Here is a 16,462-nt window from a genome sequence, read left to right as displayed (position 1 = left end):
GGCCTGCGAAGGAAGCAGTGGAGCCCTCGATGACTCGACAACGAGTGTTTGAGGTTGACTAGTGAGCTAGTGATTTCAGTATGCACCAAAATAAAACAACTAAGAGTATTGGGAATTGAATTGGTACAGACGTAACTGTCGTTACTTTGGGGTAGTAATTAGATCAACCATAATGGTGTGATGATTTTTATTTTACCTTTATTTAACTAGGCAAGTCAGTTAAGAAAAAAATTCTTATTTTCAATGACGGCCTAGGAACAGTGGGTTAACTGCCTGTTCAGGGGCAGAACGACTGATTTGTACCTTGTCAGCTCGGGGATTTGAACTTGCAACCTTCCGGTTACCAACACTCTAACCACTAGGCTACCCTGCCGCCCCTAGGCTACCCTGCCGCCCCGATTACTCACATTAACTAGCTATGAATTAAAACGGCAAACTCTGTTGATAATTTACCTGAGAAGTACCCCTATGGAAAATGTATCAGTTAGCACAAATACTAATCTGACAATGAGGTAAAACATGAATGAATTGGAGGATCCTGATGCCATTCCATCTCTGGGAGTACTTTTCAAGTATTCTACTTTAGTTCCCTGCTCCCCGGTTCTCACCTGTGAGGTCCAGGAAGAGCTCCCCGGTTCTCACCTGTGGGATCCAGGAAGAGCTCCCCGGTTCTCACCTGTGGGGTCCAGGAAGAGCTCCCCGGTTCTCACCTGTGAGGTCCAGGAAGAGCTCCCCGGTTCTCACCTGTGAGGTCCAGGAAGAGCTCCCCGGTTCTCACCTGTGAGGTCCAGGAAGAGCTCCCCGGTTCTCACCTGTAATGCCCAGGAAGTGCTCCCCGGTTCTCACCTGTGAGGTCCAGGAAGTGCTCCCCGGTTCTCACCTGTGGGGTCCAGGAAATGCTCCCCGGTTCTCACCTGTGAGGTCCAGGAAGAGCTCCCCGGTTCTCACCTGTGGGGTCCAGGAAGAGCTCCCCGGTTCTCACCTGTGGGGTCCAGGAAGAGCTCCCCGGTTCTCACCTGTGGGGTCCAGGAAGAGCTCCCCGGTTCTCACCTGTGGGGTCCAGGAAGAGCTTGTGTACTCTGCTGTCATCCTTCCTCCCCAGTTCTATCTGGTTGGGCTGGTCTGGCTTGGCAAGGTCAATCCTGGAACAACATACAGAGGAAATCTTAATAAACTCCTTTATAAAGTCATGTTCACTCATCTTAGACACCAATACGGTAGATGCAATCTGATGTGGAAAACACACACACACACACACACAGGTATTTCAGAATATATTTTACAAGAAATGAAATATTCATGCTTATTATCATTACCATTATACCAATCCAATGTTATACAGTAAGCATTCAAATCAATACCATCCTAGTCCTTTACAGATCACCCTGAATGACTGACGAGATCAACCCTTACCCCTTTAATCCCATCACTTAGCAATCACATCAAGATCCACACTGCACCATTCACACGTTTGGTTCTTCTCACACAGATAGGCTTGGACAGGCATGGGTGACAAGGCCAATTGCTCCTTCAACATTTTTTCGGGGGGGGGGGGGGGGGGGGAACCGAGCAAATGTTCAGGTCTTCCAGCGCGTGTTTTACTGTGAACACTGAAGTAACACTTTTATAGTCTGGCCAAGTAGGCTCCTGTGGATATTTGAGCATAATGTAGAGTGGAACTACCAACAAAACCAATAGACTACGTATTTATATGATATAGTCTACAGTACATAGTCTACAGTACATAGTCTACAGTACATAGTCTACAGTACATAGTCTACAGTACATAGTCTACAGTGCATAGTCTACAGTACATAGTCTACAGTACATAGTCTACAGTACATAGTCTACAGTACATAGTCTACAGTACATAGTCTACAGTGCATAGTCTACAGTGCATAGTCTACAGTGCATAGTCTACAGTGCATAGTCTACAGTGCATAGTCTACAGTGCATAGTCTACAGTGCATAGTCTACAGTGCATAGTCTACAGTGCATAGTCTACAGTGCATAGTCTACAGTGCATAGTCTACAGTACATAGTCTACAGTACATAGTCTACAGTACATAGTCTACAGTACAGAGTCTACAGTACAGAGTCTACAGTACAGAGTCTACAGTACAGAGCCTACAGTACAGAGCCTACAGTACATAGTCTACAGTACATAGTCTACAGTACATAGTCTACAGTACAGAGTCTACAGTACAGAGTCTACAGTACATAGTCTACAGTACATAGTCTACAGTACATAGTCTACAGTACATAGTCTACAGTACATAGTTTACAGTGCATAGTCTACAGTACATAGTCTACAGTACATAGTCTACAGTGCATAGTCTACAGTGCATAGTCTACAGTACATAGTACTGTAGTCTACAGTACATAGTCTACAGTACATAGTCTACAGTACATAGTCTACAGTACATAGTCTACAGTACATAGTCTACAGTACATAGTCTACAGTACATAGTCTACAGTACATAGTCTACAGTACATAGTCTACAGTACATAGTCTACAGTACATAGTACTGTAGTCTACAGTACATAGTCTACAGTATATGGTGTTCAATGAAGGTCTACATTTCATGAACCTTTCTAAACACATGAGGGACTGGATATGAACCTTGTATACACTTTATCTAGGCCTGATGTTTCACTGGTCTGTAACACCATGAGTTAGATATAGAGGACTGATGTTTCACTGGTCTGTAACACCATGAGTCAGATATAGAGGACTGATGTTTCACTGGTCTGTAACACCATGAGTTAGATATAGAGGACTGATGTTTCACTGGTCTGTAACACCATGAGTTAGATATAGAGGACTGATGTTTCACTGGTCTGTAACACCATGAGTCAAATAGATGCCTGATGTTTCACTGGTCTGTAACACCATGAGTCAAATAGAAGCCTGATGTTTCACTGGTCTGTAACACCATGAGTCAAATAGAAGCCTGATGTTTCACTGGTCTGTAACACCATGAGTCAAATAGAAGCCTGATGTTTCACTGGTCTGTAACACCATGAGTCAAATAGATGCCCCGAAAAAGGCATTTTATTAAGTTGTATTGATGCAAGAAACCGATTTACAAAATAAATGATTTTCCCCGTGCAGTGAATCAGACAAAGATGTCGGCCATTTTGGTTTCTTTGCACATTCCAGCCTCAACATACAACACTGTCCCTTTAAGACATTAACCAGCTATTTACCAGACTCCTTTATCAGACAGCTATTTTTACATTTTAAATGTAACCTTTATTTAACTAGGCAAGTCGGTTAAGAACAAATTCTTATTTAAAATGACGGCCTACAGGGGAACAGTGGGTTAACTGCCTTGTTCAGGGGCAGAATTACATATTTTTACCTTGTCAGCTCGGGGATTCGATCCAGCAACCTTCCGGTTACTGGCCCAACGCTAGAAATGTTAGCCTACAAGTTATGTCCTCTTGTAGGACACAATCACTCTCCCATTGCTGACTAATAATTAGCTATATAGCTAATTTCACTGGTCTGTAACACCATGAGTCAAATAGACATTTGCTATATAGCTAATTATATCTGGGCTAATAACTCGCAAAGAATATCAACAAATGTGCACACGCCACTCTACACTTTGATCTGATAAAAACCACTGGAAAAAGCCCACTTGTAGGCTACCGGTCCGAATTCTCCTCCGACGCGCCAGACATCTGTATATAATTAGGAATTGCTCATGTCGTCGCCTTAACAATAGGAGTCATTGTCCCAAAGGCAGAAAGGCAGTCGACAAGCTTAGGTCCAATATAAGCCCATAGAAATGCATTGGGCTTATTTTGGACAGATATTGGCCTCTCGCTTTCACCTCTCTGGATGTGCAATGCCTACAGCAAAATCACTAACTCAATCATGCAAAGTTAGATTTGTTTGTATTCAAAGGAGGGTGATACTACGTTGATTTGATCACAAGTCCCACAGAAGGGAAACGTTGATATAAATATAGTGTAAACTAACAGGGTGAACTCAGTGAAATTCAACCTCGTGCGTCTCCGGAGCCAAGACTGCCACGCACGCACGCAGCTTAGAGGGAACATCGAAAAGGGCTATTCACAACACCATGAAATCGCAGATTTCAAAAGTGTCTCCTTACCTCAGGAGAGTGTCCTTCCCTAAACTCATGCATAGCTGATTGTTACAGACAGCAAAGTGGTTGATCTTCTCCGGGGGTGAGAAATCAATCCTCTGTTTGTTGAATATCGGCTTCTCCTCTTCGAGTCTCACATTCACAAACCCTGCAACGGATCACAAGCAACCATTAATATAATCACTTATCATGTCAATCATCATCATCATCGCTAGCCCAATGGACTAAAAGAGCCTAACGCTAGTCCTTATAGTCCAAGGATGTTCTGTTTAGAGGAGAATACACCTCTACCTACATGCACACATTACCTTAACTAACCCATACCCCAGCACAATGACTCAGTACCCCTTAACTAACCCGTACCCCAGCACAATGACTCAGTACCCCTTAACTAACCCGTACCCCAGCACAATGACTCAGTACCCCTTAACTAACCCGTACCCCAGCACAATGACTCAGTACCCCTTAACTAACCCCTACCCCAGCACAATGACTCAGTACCCCTTAACTAACCCCTACCCCAGCACAATGACTCAGTACCCCTTAACTAACCCCTACCCCAGCACAATGACTCAGTACCCCTTAACTAACCCGTACCCCAGCACAATGACTCAGTACCCCCTAACTAACCCGTACCCCAGCACAATGACTCAGTACCCCCTAACTAACCCGTACCCCAGCACAATGACTCAGTACCCCCTAACTAACCCGTACCCCAGCACAATGACTCAGTACCAGTACCCCCTAACTAACCCGTACCCCAGCACAATGACTCAGTACCAGTACCCCCTAACTAACCCGTACCCCAGCACAATGACTCAGTACCAGTACCCCCTAACTAACCCGTACCCCAGCACAATGACTCAGTACCCCCTAACTAACCCGTACCCCAGCACAATGACTCAGTACCAGTAACCCCTAACTAACCCGTACCCCAGCACAATGACTCAGTACCAGTACCCCCTAACTAACCCGTACCCCAGCACAATGACTCAGTAGCAGTACCCCCTAACTAACCCGTACCCCAGCACAATGACTCAGTACCAGTACCCCCTAACTAACCCGTACCCCAGCACAATGACTCAGTACCAGTACCCCCTAACTAACCCGTACCCCAGCACAATGACTCAGTACCAGTACCCCCTAACTAACCCGTACCCCAGCACAATGACTCAGTACCAGTACCCCCTAACTAACCCGTACCCCAGCACAATGACTCAGTACCAGTACCCCCTAACTAACCCGTACCCCAGCACAATGACTCAGTACCAGTACCCCCTAACTAACCCGTACCCCAGCACAATGACTCAGTACCAGTACCCCCTAACTAACCCGTACCCCAGCACAATGACTCAGTACCAGTACCCCCTAACTAACCCGTACCCCAGCACAATGACTCAGTACCAGTACCCCCTAACTAACCCGTACCCCAGCACAATGACTCAGTAGCAGTACCCCCTAACTAACCCGTACCCCAGCACAATGACTCAGTACCAGTACCCCCTAACTAACCCGTACCCCAGCACAATGACTCAGTAGCAGTACCCCCTAACTAACCCGTACCCCAGCACAATGACTCAGTACCAGTACCCCCTAACTAACCCGTACCCCAGCACAATGACTCAGTACCAGTACCCCCTAACTAACCCGTACCCCAGCACAATGACTCAGTACCAGTACCCCCTAACTAACCCGTACCCCAGCACAATGACTCAGTACCAGTACCCCCTAACTAACCCGTACCCCAGCACAATGACTCAGTACCAGTACCCCCTAACTAACCCATACCCCAGCACAATGACTCAGTACCAGTACCCCCTAACTAACCCGTACCCCAGCACAATGACTCAGTACCAGTACCCCCTAACTAACCCGTACCCCAGCACAATGACTCAGTACCAGTACCCCCTAACTAACCCGTACCCCAGCACAATGACTCAGTACCAGTACCCCCTAACTAACCCGTACCCCAGCACAATGACTCAGTACCAGTACCCCCTAACTAACCCGTACCCCAGCACAATGACTCAGTACCAGTACCCCCTAACTAACCCGTACCCCAGCACAATGACTCAGTACCAGTACCCCCTAACTAACCCGTACCCCAGCACAATGACTCAGTACCAGTACCCCCTAACTAACCCCTACCCCAGCACAATGACTCAGTACCAGTACCCACTAACTAACCCGTACCCCAGCACAATGACTCAGTACCAGTACCCCCTAACTAACCCCTACCCCAGCACAATGACTCAGTACCAGTACCCCCTAACTAACCCGTACCCCAGCACAATGACTCAGTACCAGTACCCCCTAACTAACCCGTACCCCAGCACAATGACTCAGTACCAGTACCCCCTAACTAACCCGTACCCCAGCACAATGACTCAGTACCAGTACCCCCTAACTAACCCGTACCCCAGCACAATGACTCAGTACCAGTACCCCCTAACTAACCCCTACCCCAGCACAATGACTCAGTACCAGTACCCCCTAACTAACCCGTACCCCAGCACAATGACTCAGTACCAGTACCCCCTAACTAACCCGTACCCCAGCACAATGACTCAGTACCAGTACCCCCTAACTAACCCCTACCCCAGCACAATGACTCAGTACCAGTACCCCCTAACTAACCCGTACCCCAGCACAATGACTCAGTACCAGTACCCCCTAACTAACCCCTACCCCAGCACAATGACTCAGTACCAGTACCCACTAACTAACCCCTACCCCAGCACAATGACTCAGTACCAGTACCCCCTAACTAACCCGTACCCCAGCACAATGACTCAGTACCAGTACCCCCTAACTAACCCCTACCCCAGCACAATGACTCAGTACCAGTACCCCCTAACTAACCCGTACCCCAGCACAATGACTCAGTACCAGTACCCCCTAACTAACCCGTACCCCAGCACAATGACTCAGTACCAGTACCCCCTAACTAACCCGTACCCCAGCACAATGACTCAGTACCAGTACCCCCTAACTAACCCGTACCCCAGCACAATGACTCACTACCAGTACCCCCTAACTAACCCCGTACCCCAGCACAATGACTCACTACCAGTACCCCTAACTAACCCGTACCCCAGCACAATGACTCAGTACCAGTACCCCCTAACTAACCCGTACCCCAGCACAATGACTCAGTACCAGTACCCCCTAACTAACCCGTACCCCAGCACAATGACTCAGTACCAGTACCCCCTAACTAACCCGTACCCCAGCACAATGACTCAGTACCAGTACCCCCTAACTAACCCGTACCCCAGCACAATGACTCAGTACCAGTACCCACTAACTAACCCGTACCCCAGCACAATGACTCAGTACCAGTACCCCCTAACTAACCCCTACCCCAGCACAATGACTCAGTACCAGTACCCCCTAACTAACCCGTACCCCAGCACAATGACTCAGTACCAGTACCCCCTAACTAACCCCTACCCCAGCACAATGACTCAGTACCAGTACCCCCTAACTAACCCGTACCCCAGCACAATGACTCAGTACCAGTACCCCCTAACTAACTCGTACCCCAGCACAATGACTCAGTACCAGTACCCCCTAACTAACCCGTACCCCAGCACAATGACTCAGTACCAGTACCCCCTAACTAACTCGTACCCCAGCACAATGACTCAGTACCAGTACCCCCTAACTAACCCGTACCCCAGCACAATGACTCAGTACCAGTACCCACTAACTAACCCGTACCCCAGCACAATGACTCAGTACCAGTACCCCCTAACTAACCCCTACCCCAGCACAATGACTCAGTACCAGTACCCCCTAACTAACCCGTACCCCAGCACAATGACTCAGTACCAGTACCCCCTAACTAACCCCTACCCCAGCACAATGACTCAGTACCAGTACCCCCTAACTAACCCGTACCCCAGCACAATGACTCAGTACCAGTACCCCCTAACTAACCCGTACCCCAGCACAATGACTCAGTACCAGTACCCCCTAACTAACCCGTACCCCAGCACAATGACTCAGTACCAGTACCCCCTAACTAACCCGTACCCCAGCACAATGACTCAGTACCAGTACCCCCTAACTAACCCGTACCCCAGCACAATGACTCAGTACCAGTACCCACTAACTAACCCGTACCCCAGCACAATGACTCAGTACCAGTACCCCCTAACTAACCCGTACCCCAGCACAATGACTCAGTACCAGTACCCACTAACTAACCCGTACCCCAGCACAATGACTCAGTACCAGTACCCCCTAACTAACCCGTACCCCAGCACAATGACTCAGTACCAGTACCCCCTAACTAACCCGTACCCCAGCACAATGACTCAGTACCAGTACCCCCTAACTAACCCGTACCCCAGCACAATGACTCAGTACCAGTACCCCCTAACTAACCCCTACCCCAGCACAATGACTCAGTACCAGTACCCCCTAACTAACCCGTACCCCAGCACAATGACTCAGTACCAGTACCCCCTAACTAACCCGTACCCCAGCACAATGACTCAGTACCAGTACCCCCTAACTAACCCGTACCCCAGCACAATGACTCAGTACCAGTACCCCCTAACTAACCCGTACCCCAGCACAATGACTCAGTACCAGTACCCCCTAACTAACCCGTACCCCAGCACAATGACTCAGTACCAGTACCCACTAACTAACCCGTACCCCAGCACAATGACTCAGTACCAGTACCCCCTAACTAACCCGTACCCCAGCACAATGACTCAGTACCAGTACCCCCTAACTAACCCGTACCCCAGCACAATGACTCAGTAACTCCTGTATATAACCTCTTTATTGTTATGTTATTGTGTTACTTTTATTTTAGTCTATTTAGTAAATATTTTCTTAACTCTTCTTGAACTGGTTAAGGGCTTGTAAATAAGCATTTCATCAGCATTTACACTTGTATTCGGGGCGTGGTGACAAATAAAGTTTGATTTGAATTGGCAATGGCAGCCACAACAGACAATATTATTGCGGTACGGTTCTAGAAACATAAAGTCCTCTACTTTCATATCACATCAAAATAATGTAACAAATGCAAAATATACACTTAGGCTACACTGTTTTAACACAGTTACAGACAGTACTTTTCAGTGGCAACGCGTTTGTGGCATCCGACTTCCGTTTACACACAAGTGTTTAGAGACGCAGATATAAAATAAAACCCTCTAAACCAAACTCCCCAAAACAGAAAACCACATCGTATGTGTAACGGATCTCGGAGTATGTGTAATGTAATGGATCTCAGAGTCGTGATCAAGGGCCAGGCCAGAGGAAACTCGTCAATATTAGGCGCTAGAAGGTAGTACGCTAGTTTGCGTCTATGAATGGGTTACATACAGCATTACCAACATCGTCAATTCCATTCTATCAAATCGGTATCAAGCGGAACATTAATACATATCATTCTACTAGCTATATTGAAGTAATGTGGTGCATAAATTCAACAATATAGATAGTCCCAACAATAGAGCCTTATTATAAACAGACCCATTTGAAAGGCCCATCGCCTTGCCCCAGTACCTGAATGCGTTATGCCGATGTTGGCAGCAGACAGACGGCTACTATGTTGCACAGGGTGCCTGCTGTTCTGCGAGTCTTCGTATTCATCCAGGATAGAAGACATTGCAAAACGTAGCGGTGATCTACAGCAGAGGAACTAACTAACAGCTAACTGCTACAAGGTCGGATCATGCGGTGGCATAATGACTGGCTATGAGCTAACAAGGTACCGCTAGATTTCTGGAGTCTACAAAGAGCCCATTCTGTTGCGTGCGTCTCGTCAGAAAGGATTCAGAACTGAAGCGTACTCTACATGATAGAAAACGGCATTATCTTAGCCATATAAAAAACTGTCAAAACATGCTAATTGTGTGCAACTTCCCCGAAAACTTCCAAACGCACAAAAAAAGGGAAAGGACCCGTGTGTAGTCAGGTGATCTTGGCACCAAAATCACGTGATGAGAAGAATATTGTAGTTCTATAGTCTGGCACGAGAAGGCGCACTTTGTCCAATTTTCAAACAGCGACTGACATTTATTTGTATATGCGAGGCTAATAAATACACTCCCCCCTCAAAAATATATCCAATTGTATTTGTCACATGCGCCAAATGCATGAAAAAAGAAAACGAGAGCTGCACACTAGGACCAGGATCATGCAATAATTGAATACGCTAATATCCAACTTTTCGACAGACAAGCTGTCTTCATCAGGGTATAATGTGCTTGTAAGTAAATTATGATTTATAAGCCCTTAACCAACAATGCAATAAGAAAATATTTGCTAAAAAAAATGTATAATAATTAAGAGACAAAGTAACAATCAAATAACAATAACGAGGCTTTATACAAGGGGTACCAATAATGAGTCAATGTGCGGTACAGGTTAATCGAGGTGATTAAGGTAATATGTATACTTAACAAAAATATCCCAGACATTTTCCATACGCACAAAAAGCTGAGGACTATTTTTGTCTGTAATTAAAGCCCTTTTGTGGGGAAAAACTCATTATGATTGGCTGGACCTGGCTCCCAAGTGGGGGGCCTACGCCCTCCCAGGCCCACCCATGGCTGCGCCTCTGCCCAGTCATGTGAAATCCATAGATTTGGGGCCTAATGAATGTATTTCAATTGATTGGTTTCCTTCTATGAACAGTAACTCAGTAAAATCTTTTAAATTGTTGCATGTTGCGTTTATATTTTTGTTCAGTATACATAAGTAGGGGTAAAGTAACTATGCGTAGATATCAAATAGCCAGCAGCAGCAGCGTAAAAAAACGAAGTAAATGCAAATAGTCCGGGTAGCCGTTTTATTAACTGTTTAGCGGTCTTATGGCTTAGGGGCAGAAGCTGTTAAGGAGCCGTTTGGACCTAGACTTCGGTACAGTTTGCCGTGCGGTGTTAGAGAGAACAGGCTACATACAGGTGGCTGGAGTCTTTGACCATTTTTTAGGGCCAATACAAGACCTTCGTTAATTATATTTCCTATAATTGTCTGTTGTCAAAATACACAACTGGAAATAATTTATTGCACTTCTGATTCGTTGCATAATAGAGACAATGCAAACACTAAAAAGTTAATAAGATAAATAATTGTATTATTGTCACTATCAAAAAAATAACATCACAGCAAATATTTTGGGAAGTAGTTTACATGTCAAAACAGCCTGCAATGTAGGAACACAACAAACCATTCAAGGGTCTTACTATATATAGTGTCTGCCAATCCTCCGCAAATAGTTCACATCTTTCCTTCAGCTGGTGGAGGCGGGGCTATGCAAATCACAGCATGACTGAGCGGAAAGTTGCCTCAAAACCGATTCACATCACTGTCATTCACAACCCGACAAGGTGAGACTACAGAACACATCGCTTAATGAAGAAAAACTCTTCTAGAGAATCGCACGTCGGAATAGCCTAAAATAAGACTGAGTTTTTACGCACGGAAAAGTTACTATTCTTCAACTTTAATCGTCGGACATGCCACCTCAAATGGATTATTATTGTGAAGAATCCCGCGTCCCCTCTTCATGCGGATTGATAAACCAAGAGGCCGGGTTGGAGAGGGAGTCAGCGCCGGGGTTGGAGAGGGAGTCAGCGGCTATCAGCTGTATGCTGGTGGGGGACGGGGCGGTGGGAAAGACAAGCATGATAGTCAGTTACACCAGCAATGGATACCCCACGGAATACAAACAGACCGGCTTTGATGTCTTTTCAGGTGAGAACCTTTCAATTACTGGAAATACATTTCAGAAAAATAACTGTATAGCCTAAGTTTATAACCGTATAATATCCTTATTTATAAGAATTAAACAACTAAATGTATTGTTGATTTACAAACTCAAACTACTAACAAACTTGAGTTATAAAATAATTGTATTCTTGTGTTCTCTTCAACAGGTCAGGTCCAAGTAGGAGGAGCCTCAGTCAGAATACAACTACTGGACACAGCTGGACAGGTAACAATATCAGACTCTTTAAATAAATAAAAAAAAATATATATATATATATATAAGAACATTATATCATCCATAATGAATAGTCTATTCTTGAATCTCGTCAGTCCAATTCAATGACAACGGTTTGAAACATGTTGGGATGTAATTTTGAAATGAATTAGACACGTCTGCTTTGTAGAATCAGTCACAAACGTGACAAAAGATATGTAGCTGACAGGAAAGCATTCAGTCTTTCACATGTAGCAGCAGTAGTTTGGTTCTAAAGTCATACTGTGTGAGTCATCGTCTCTCTCTGTCACCGGCGTCCATTGTTGTTGTTGTTCTGACCCCCAGACAGCATTCACATTCACACACTGCTGAATCAGCTAAGCTGACCCCTCTCTCTCTTTCTCTTTGCCCCCTACCCCGCCCCTCCTCTATCTCTCTCTACCTTGACATTTCCAGGAGGTGTTTGACGATTTCCGCTCCCTCTCCTACTCCCACACGGACGTCTTCCTGCTCTGCTTCAGTGTGGTCAACCCCACCTCCTTCCACAATGTCACCAACAAGTGGATCCCAGAGATCCGAGCCTGCAACCCCTCAGCTCCCATCATCCTCGTGGGCACCCAGTCCGACCTCCTGCTGGACGTCAACGTCCTGATCAACCTGGCCCGCTGCGGGGTCAAACCGGTGCTGACCAATCGGGCGCGGAGCGTGGCGGTGAAGATCAGAGCGGCGGACTATGTCGAGTGTTCTTCGTTGACGCAGAAGAACTTAAAAGAGGCGTTCGACGCGGCCATCTTTGCTGCCATCAAACACAAGACCAGGAAGGAGAAGAAGAGGCAGCTGTCGGACAGACGCAGCAAGGCCTTCTCTAAATGCAGCTGGAAGAAATTATTCTGTTTTATCTGAGATGAGATCCCATGGGTCCTGGACAGAATAATGACTATTATTATTTATTAACTTATGAAGACTTACTAAGAACTTGTAGCTTTGGAATCGGCCCAGAATTGGTAAATGAACTGAGTTCTACTGGAGTCCTGGACTGAAGACAGTGGTAGAGTGGTATAGCGTACTTCACTAGCCATTGCAGGTTTCACTAGCCATTGCAGGTAACCAAGTAAGAACAGGTACTGAAGCGTAATGAAGACAAGAGAAATTTAAAACCAAGGACATTGAGTACATCTTGTCAGTGGGACAAGGCTGTCATGTAAATGGTGTGAATTCCTTTGCATGGTCTGGATTGGTGTCTTTTCTAACCTGAGAGCTTGCTGCGCTGCCTCTGTGTGATAGTCAGAGAGTCAGTGGGTTGTGAGAGAGAAGGATGTTTTTTTTAGGTCGTCAGGGGTTGGTTGTTAGCCTTTTCTCATTTGCATTTTTGCTGCCCAGCCACACAAAACAAGGCCTATTCATATTCAACGGTGTACGTAGGCTGAAGTCACAGCACTAGGCTAGGTGCTACCTTCTTACCTGTGTGTGACCTGGGAATGGCTTCCACAGGCCATTGTGTTGGTTAGGGTGGCACGTAGCCTAGCGGTTAGGGCATTGGGCCAGCCACCGATGAGGTAAAAAAAATCACACGGCACTTTTTATTGATTTTATCTTTTATTTCGCCTTTATTTAACCAGTTAAGGCCAGTTGAGAACAAGTTACAACTGGGACATGGCCAAAATAAAGCAAAAGCAGTATGACACAAACAACAACAACAACAACAACAGAGTTACACCTGGAATAAACAAACGTACAGTCAATAACACAATAGAAAAAGTCTATACGCAGTGTGTGCAAATGGCGTAAGGCAATAAATAGGCAATAATTGCTCCAGGGTCGCGACCCCACTCTCCGAGGGTGTCTCAGGGAGAGTTGGGATGTGCCAAAAACCCACATAGGACTAATAGGAAACAGGACAAATATAAACACCCACCAAATGAATGAGTTCAATTATTAAGCTTCGATGCCGGGCAGGGTAGCCTAGTGGTTAGAGAGTTGGACTAATAACCGCAAGGTTGTAAGTTCAAACCCCTGAGCTGACAAGGTTCATGCCTCTGCAGAATGTTCTGTTGGGGTTTCAGCCTCTGCAGAATGTTCTGTTGGGTTTTCAGCCTAAATGCAGAATGTTCTGTTGGGGTTTCAGCCTAAATGCCTCTGCAGAATGTTCTGTTGGGTTTTCAGCCTAAATGTCTCTGCAGAATGTTCTGTTGGGTTTGCAGCCTAAATGCCTCTGCAGAATGTTCTGTTGGGTTTTCAGCCTAAATGTCTCTGCAGAATGTTCTGTTGGGTTTGCAGCCTAAATGCCTCTGCAGAATGTTCTGTTGCGTTTGCAGCCTAACAGTTCTCCACTAGGAGAAGTGAATGTCTGTGCCTCACATACTCCCTTAAAATACCTTTTCTTGAAAAACTTTGTCCCTCTTGAGACGCCGTAGCCAGTATACACTTCCTATACCCTGGCCCAGGAGAAATCCCCAGCCCACTGTTTTAGCCTTTGTTTGTTTACATCGGTAGTGAGTAGAGACTAGAAAACCCCAGGCAATAGAAACCCCAAGACCGCCCAGCTCCCTTAACCTCCAGTGAATGAAACACCTAACTTGTCTCCATCTGATTGTACTCCTCACTCTCTATCTCCAGCCGATTCAACCCTACTGCTCTATAGAATACACTGTGTACATTATAGTAGGCTAAAATAACTCCTGCTTGAATGTTAACACTCACTTTAAATAGCCTGGGTGCCCGTCTAGGTCTGTGGTTTATTGGACAGGGATGTTATTGCCAGACCGATGGTGAGTCAGTCCTAGCTTGTTTATTGAGACGAGGGTTGGCATCCAGGCTATATGCTGGTTATGCTTCTCGTGGAAGAGCTCATGTGAATTTGATATATATTTCTGTTTGTTTTAAACAGTTCATCAAATGTTTGGTTTTTTTTGTCTGCAATGTTACAGGTGACAAGGAATTTTCACCATAATGCTTCTAAAAGCTGTGAACAGTTTACCTTTGGGGAATCGCATATTTCTGTCACTAATCTTCTAAACCAAACCCTCTGTCAATACTTTGCTTTTTCATACTGTGTTTGAATGAAGCGATGGAAATAAATAATTTAAACAAATCCAAATGAATATTATTTTGTCATCATTTATCACTGATATATTTTAATTAAAAAAAATATGTATATTGACATTCCATTGTGTGGCTCCAGAGACTCCTAAAACCATGTCTAGCACCTCTGAATGATATGAAGGTCTGTTTAGGGAGAACCCTACTGGAGTCTGATGGGCTTTTAGCATTGGGAGGTTCTGAGTATTCTGTACCAACACCCCAGATTCCTTATACCTGGACCATCACATTACCTTAGGACAGGGTTCCCCAACTGGTGGCCCGCGGGTCACTTTTATTTGGACCCCACAAGTTCTGATTTAAAAAGAAAAAATAGTTGTATTTTTTGTTGTTGTTGGCGATAAGACTGTAAAAACACCTGCAAATCAACTCCAGGGGAATTTTATGGAGAGATACAGAGCCTTCAGAAAGTATTCACACCCCTCGACTTTTTCCACATGTTGCTTGTTGTTACAACCTGAATTTGGATTCAATTGAGATATTTTTTTTTCACTGGCCTACCCACAATACCCCTTAATTTCAAAGTGGAAGGATGTTTTTCTATTTTTTTTTAAAACAAATTAATTAATAATGAAAAGCTAAAATGTCTTGAGTCAATAAGTTTTCCTCTGAACAGTTGACGTTGAGATGTGTCTGTTACTTGTAACTCTGTAAAGCATTTATTTGGGCTGCAATCTGAGGTGCAGTTAACTCGAATTAACTTATCCTCTGCAGCAAAGGTAACTCCGGGTCTTCCTATCCTGTGGTGGCCCACATGAGAGCCAGTATCACCATAGCTCTTGTTGGTTTTTGCAACTGCACTTGAAGAAACTTTGAAAGTTCTAGAAATTTTCCAGATTGACTGACCTTCATGTCTTAAACTAATGATGGACTGTCATTTCTCTTTACTTATTTGAGCTGTTCTTGCCATAATATGGACTTGGTCTTTTACCAAATAGGGCTATCTTCTATATACCACCCCTACCTTGTCACAACACAATGGATTGGCTCAAACGCATTAAGGAAAGAAATTCCACAAATCAACTTTTAACAAGGCACACCTGTTAATTGAAATGCATTCCAGGTGACTACCTCATGAAGCTGGTTGAGAAAATGACAAGAGTGTGCAAAGCTGTCATCAAGGCAAAGGGTGGCTACTTTGAAGAATTTCAAATGTAAAATATATGTTGATTTGTGTCACGACTTCTGGCGAAGTCGAAGCCGAAGGTGCTCGGCGTTCGACGTCACCGGTCTTCTAGCCATCATTGATCCATTTTTCATTGGTTTTGTCTTGTCTTCCAACACA

The 16,462-nt window shown here is 45.1% G+C and overlaps 2 protein-coding genes across 2 annotated transcripts in view; one reads left to right on the top strand and one right to left on the bottom strand.

Annotated features, from left to right (window-relative positions):
• Positions 1 to 10,078, bottom strand: part of vps18 (VPS18 core subunit of CORVET and HOPS complexes) — a 34,194-nt gene extending 24,116 nt beyond the window's left edge. The window contains exons 1-3 of the mRNA XM_036976263.1: positions 9,654 to 10,078; positions 4,128 to 4,269; positions 1,051 to 1,142 (exon numbers count right to left, since the gene is read on the bottom strand). Of these exons, the coding sequence (XP_036832158.1) occupies positions 1,051 to 1,142; positions 4,128 to 4,269; positions 9,654 to 9,756 (337 nt within the window). The 5' untranslated portion in view covers positions 9,757 to 10,078. The remainder of the gene's footprint in view (positions 1 to 1,050; positions 1,143 to 4,127; positions 4,270 to 9,653) is intronic.
• Positions 10,079 to 11,364: 1,286 nt separating this feature from the next.
• On the top strand, positions 11,365 to 15,169 carry LOC110522615 (rho-related GTP-binding protein RhoV). Its single transcript, XM_021601078.2, has 3 exons — positions 11,365 to 11,849; positions 12,032 to 12,090; positions 12,535 to 15,169. The coding sequence occupies exons 1-3, from the start codon at positions 11,612 to 11,614 to the stop codon at positions 12,979 to 12,981; spliced, it is 744 nt and encodes a 247-aa protein (XP_021456753.2). The 5' UTR covers positions 11,365 to 11,611; the 3' UTR covers positions 12,982 to 15,169.
• The last annotated feature ends 1,293 nt before the right edge of the window (positions 15,170 to 16,462 follow it).

Source organism: Oncorhynchus mykiss, chromosome 4 (genome assembly GCF_013265735.2).
Source record: "Oncorhynchus mykiss isolate Arlee chromosome 4, USDA_OmykA_1.1, whole genome shotgun sequence".
Classification (NCBI taxonomy): domain Eukaryota; kingdom Metazoa; phylum Chordata; class Actinopteri; order Salmoniformes; family Salmonidae; genus Oncorhynchus; species Oncorhynchus mykiss.
The sequence above is the reverse complement of the archived record's forward strand: the minus strand, read 5'-3'. Positions and strand labels throughout refer to the sequence as shown.

Coding starts and splice junctions, on each gene's coding strand:
- LOC110522615 (XM_021601078.2), top strand. CDS start 11,612: ATGCCACCTCAAATGGATTATTATTGTGAAGAATCCCGCGTCCCCTCT. Junction 11,850..12,031: donor CGGCTTTGATGTCTTTTCAG/GTGAGAACCTTT, acceptor TCTCTTCAACAG/GTCAGGTCCAAGTAGGAGGA. Junction 12,091..12,534: donor TACTGGACACAGCTGGACAG/GTAACAATATCA, acceptor TGACATTTCCAG/GAGGTGTTTGACGATTTCCG.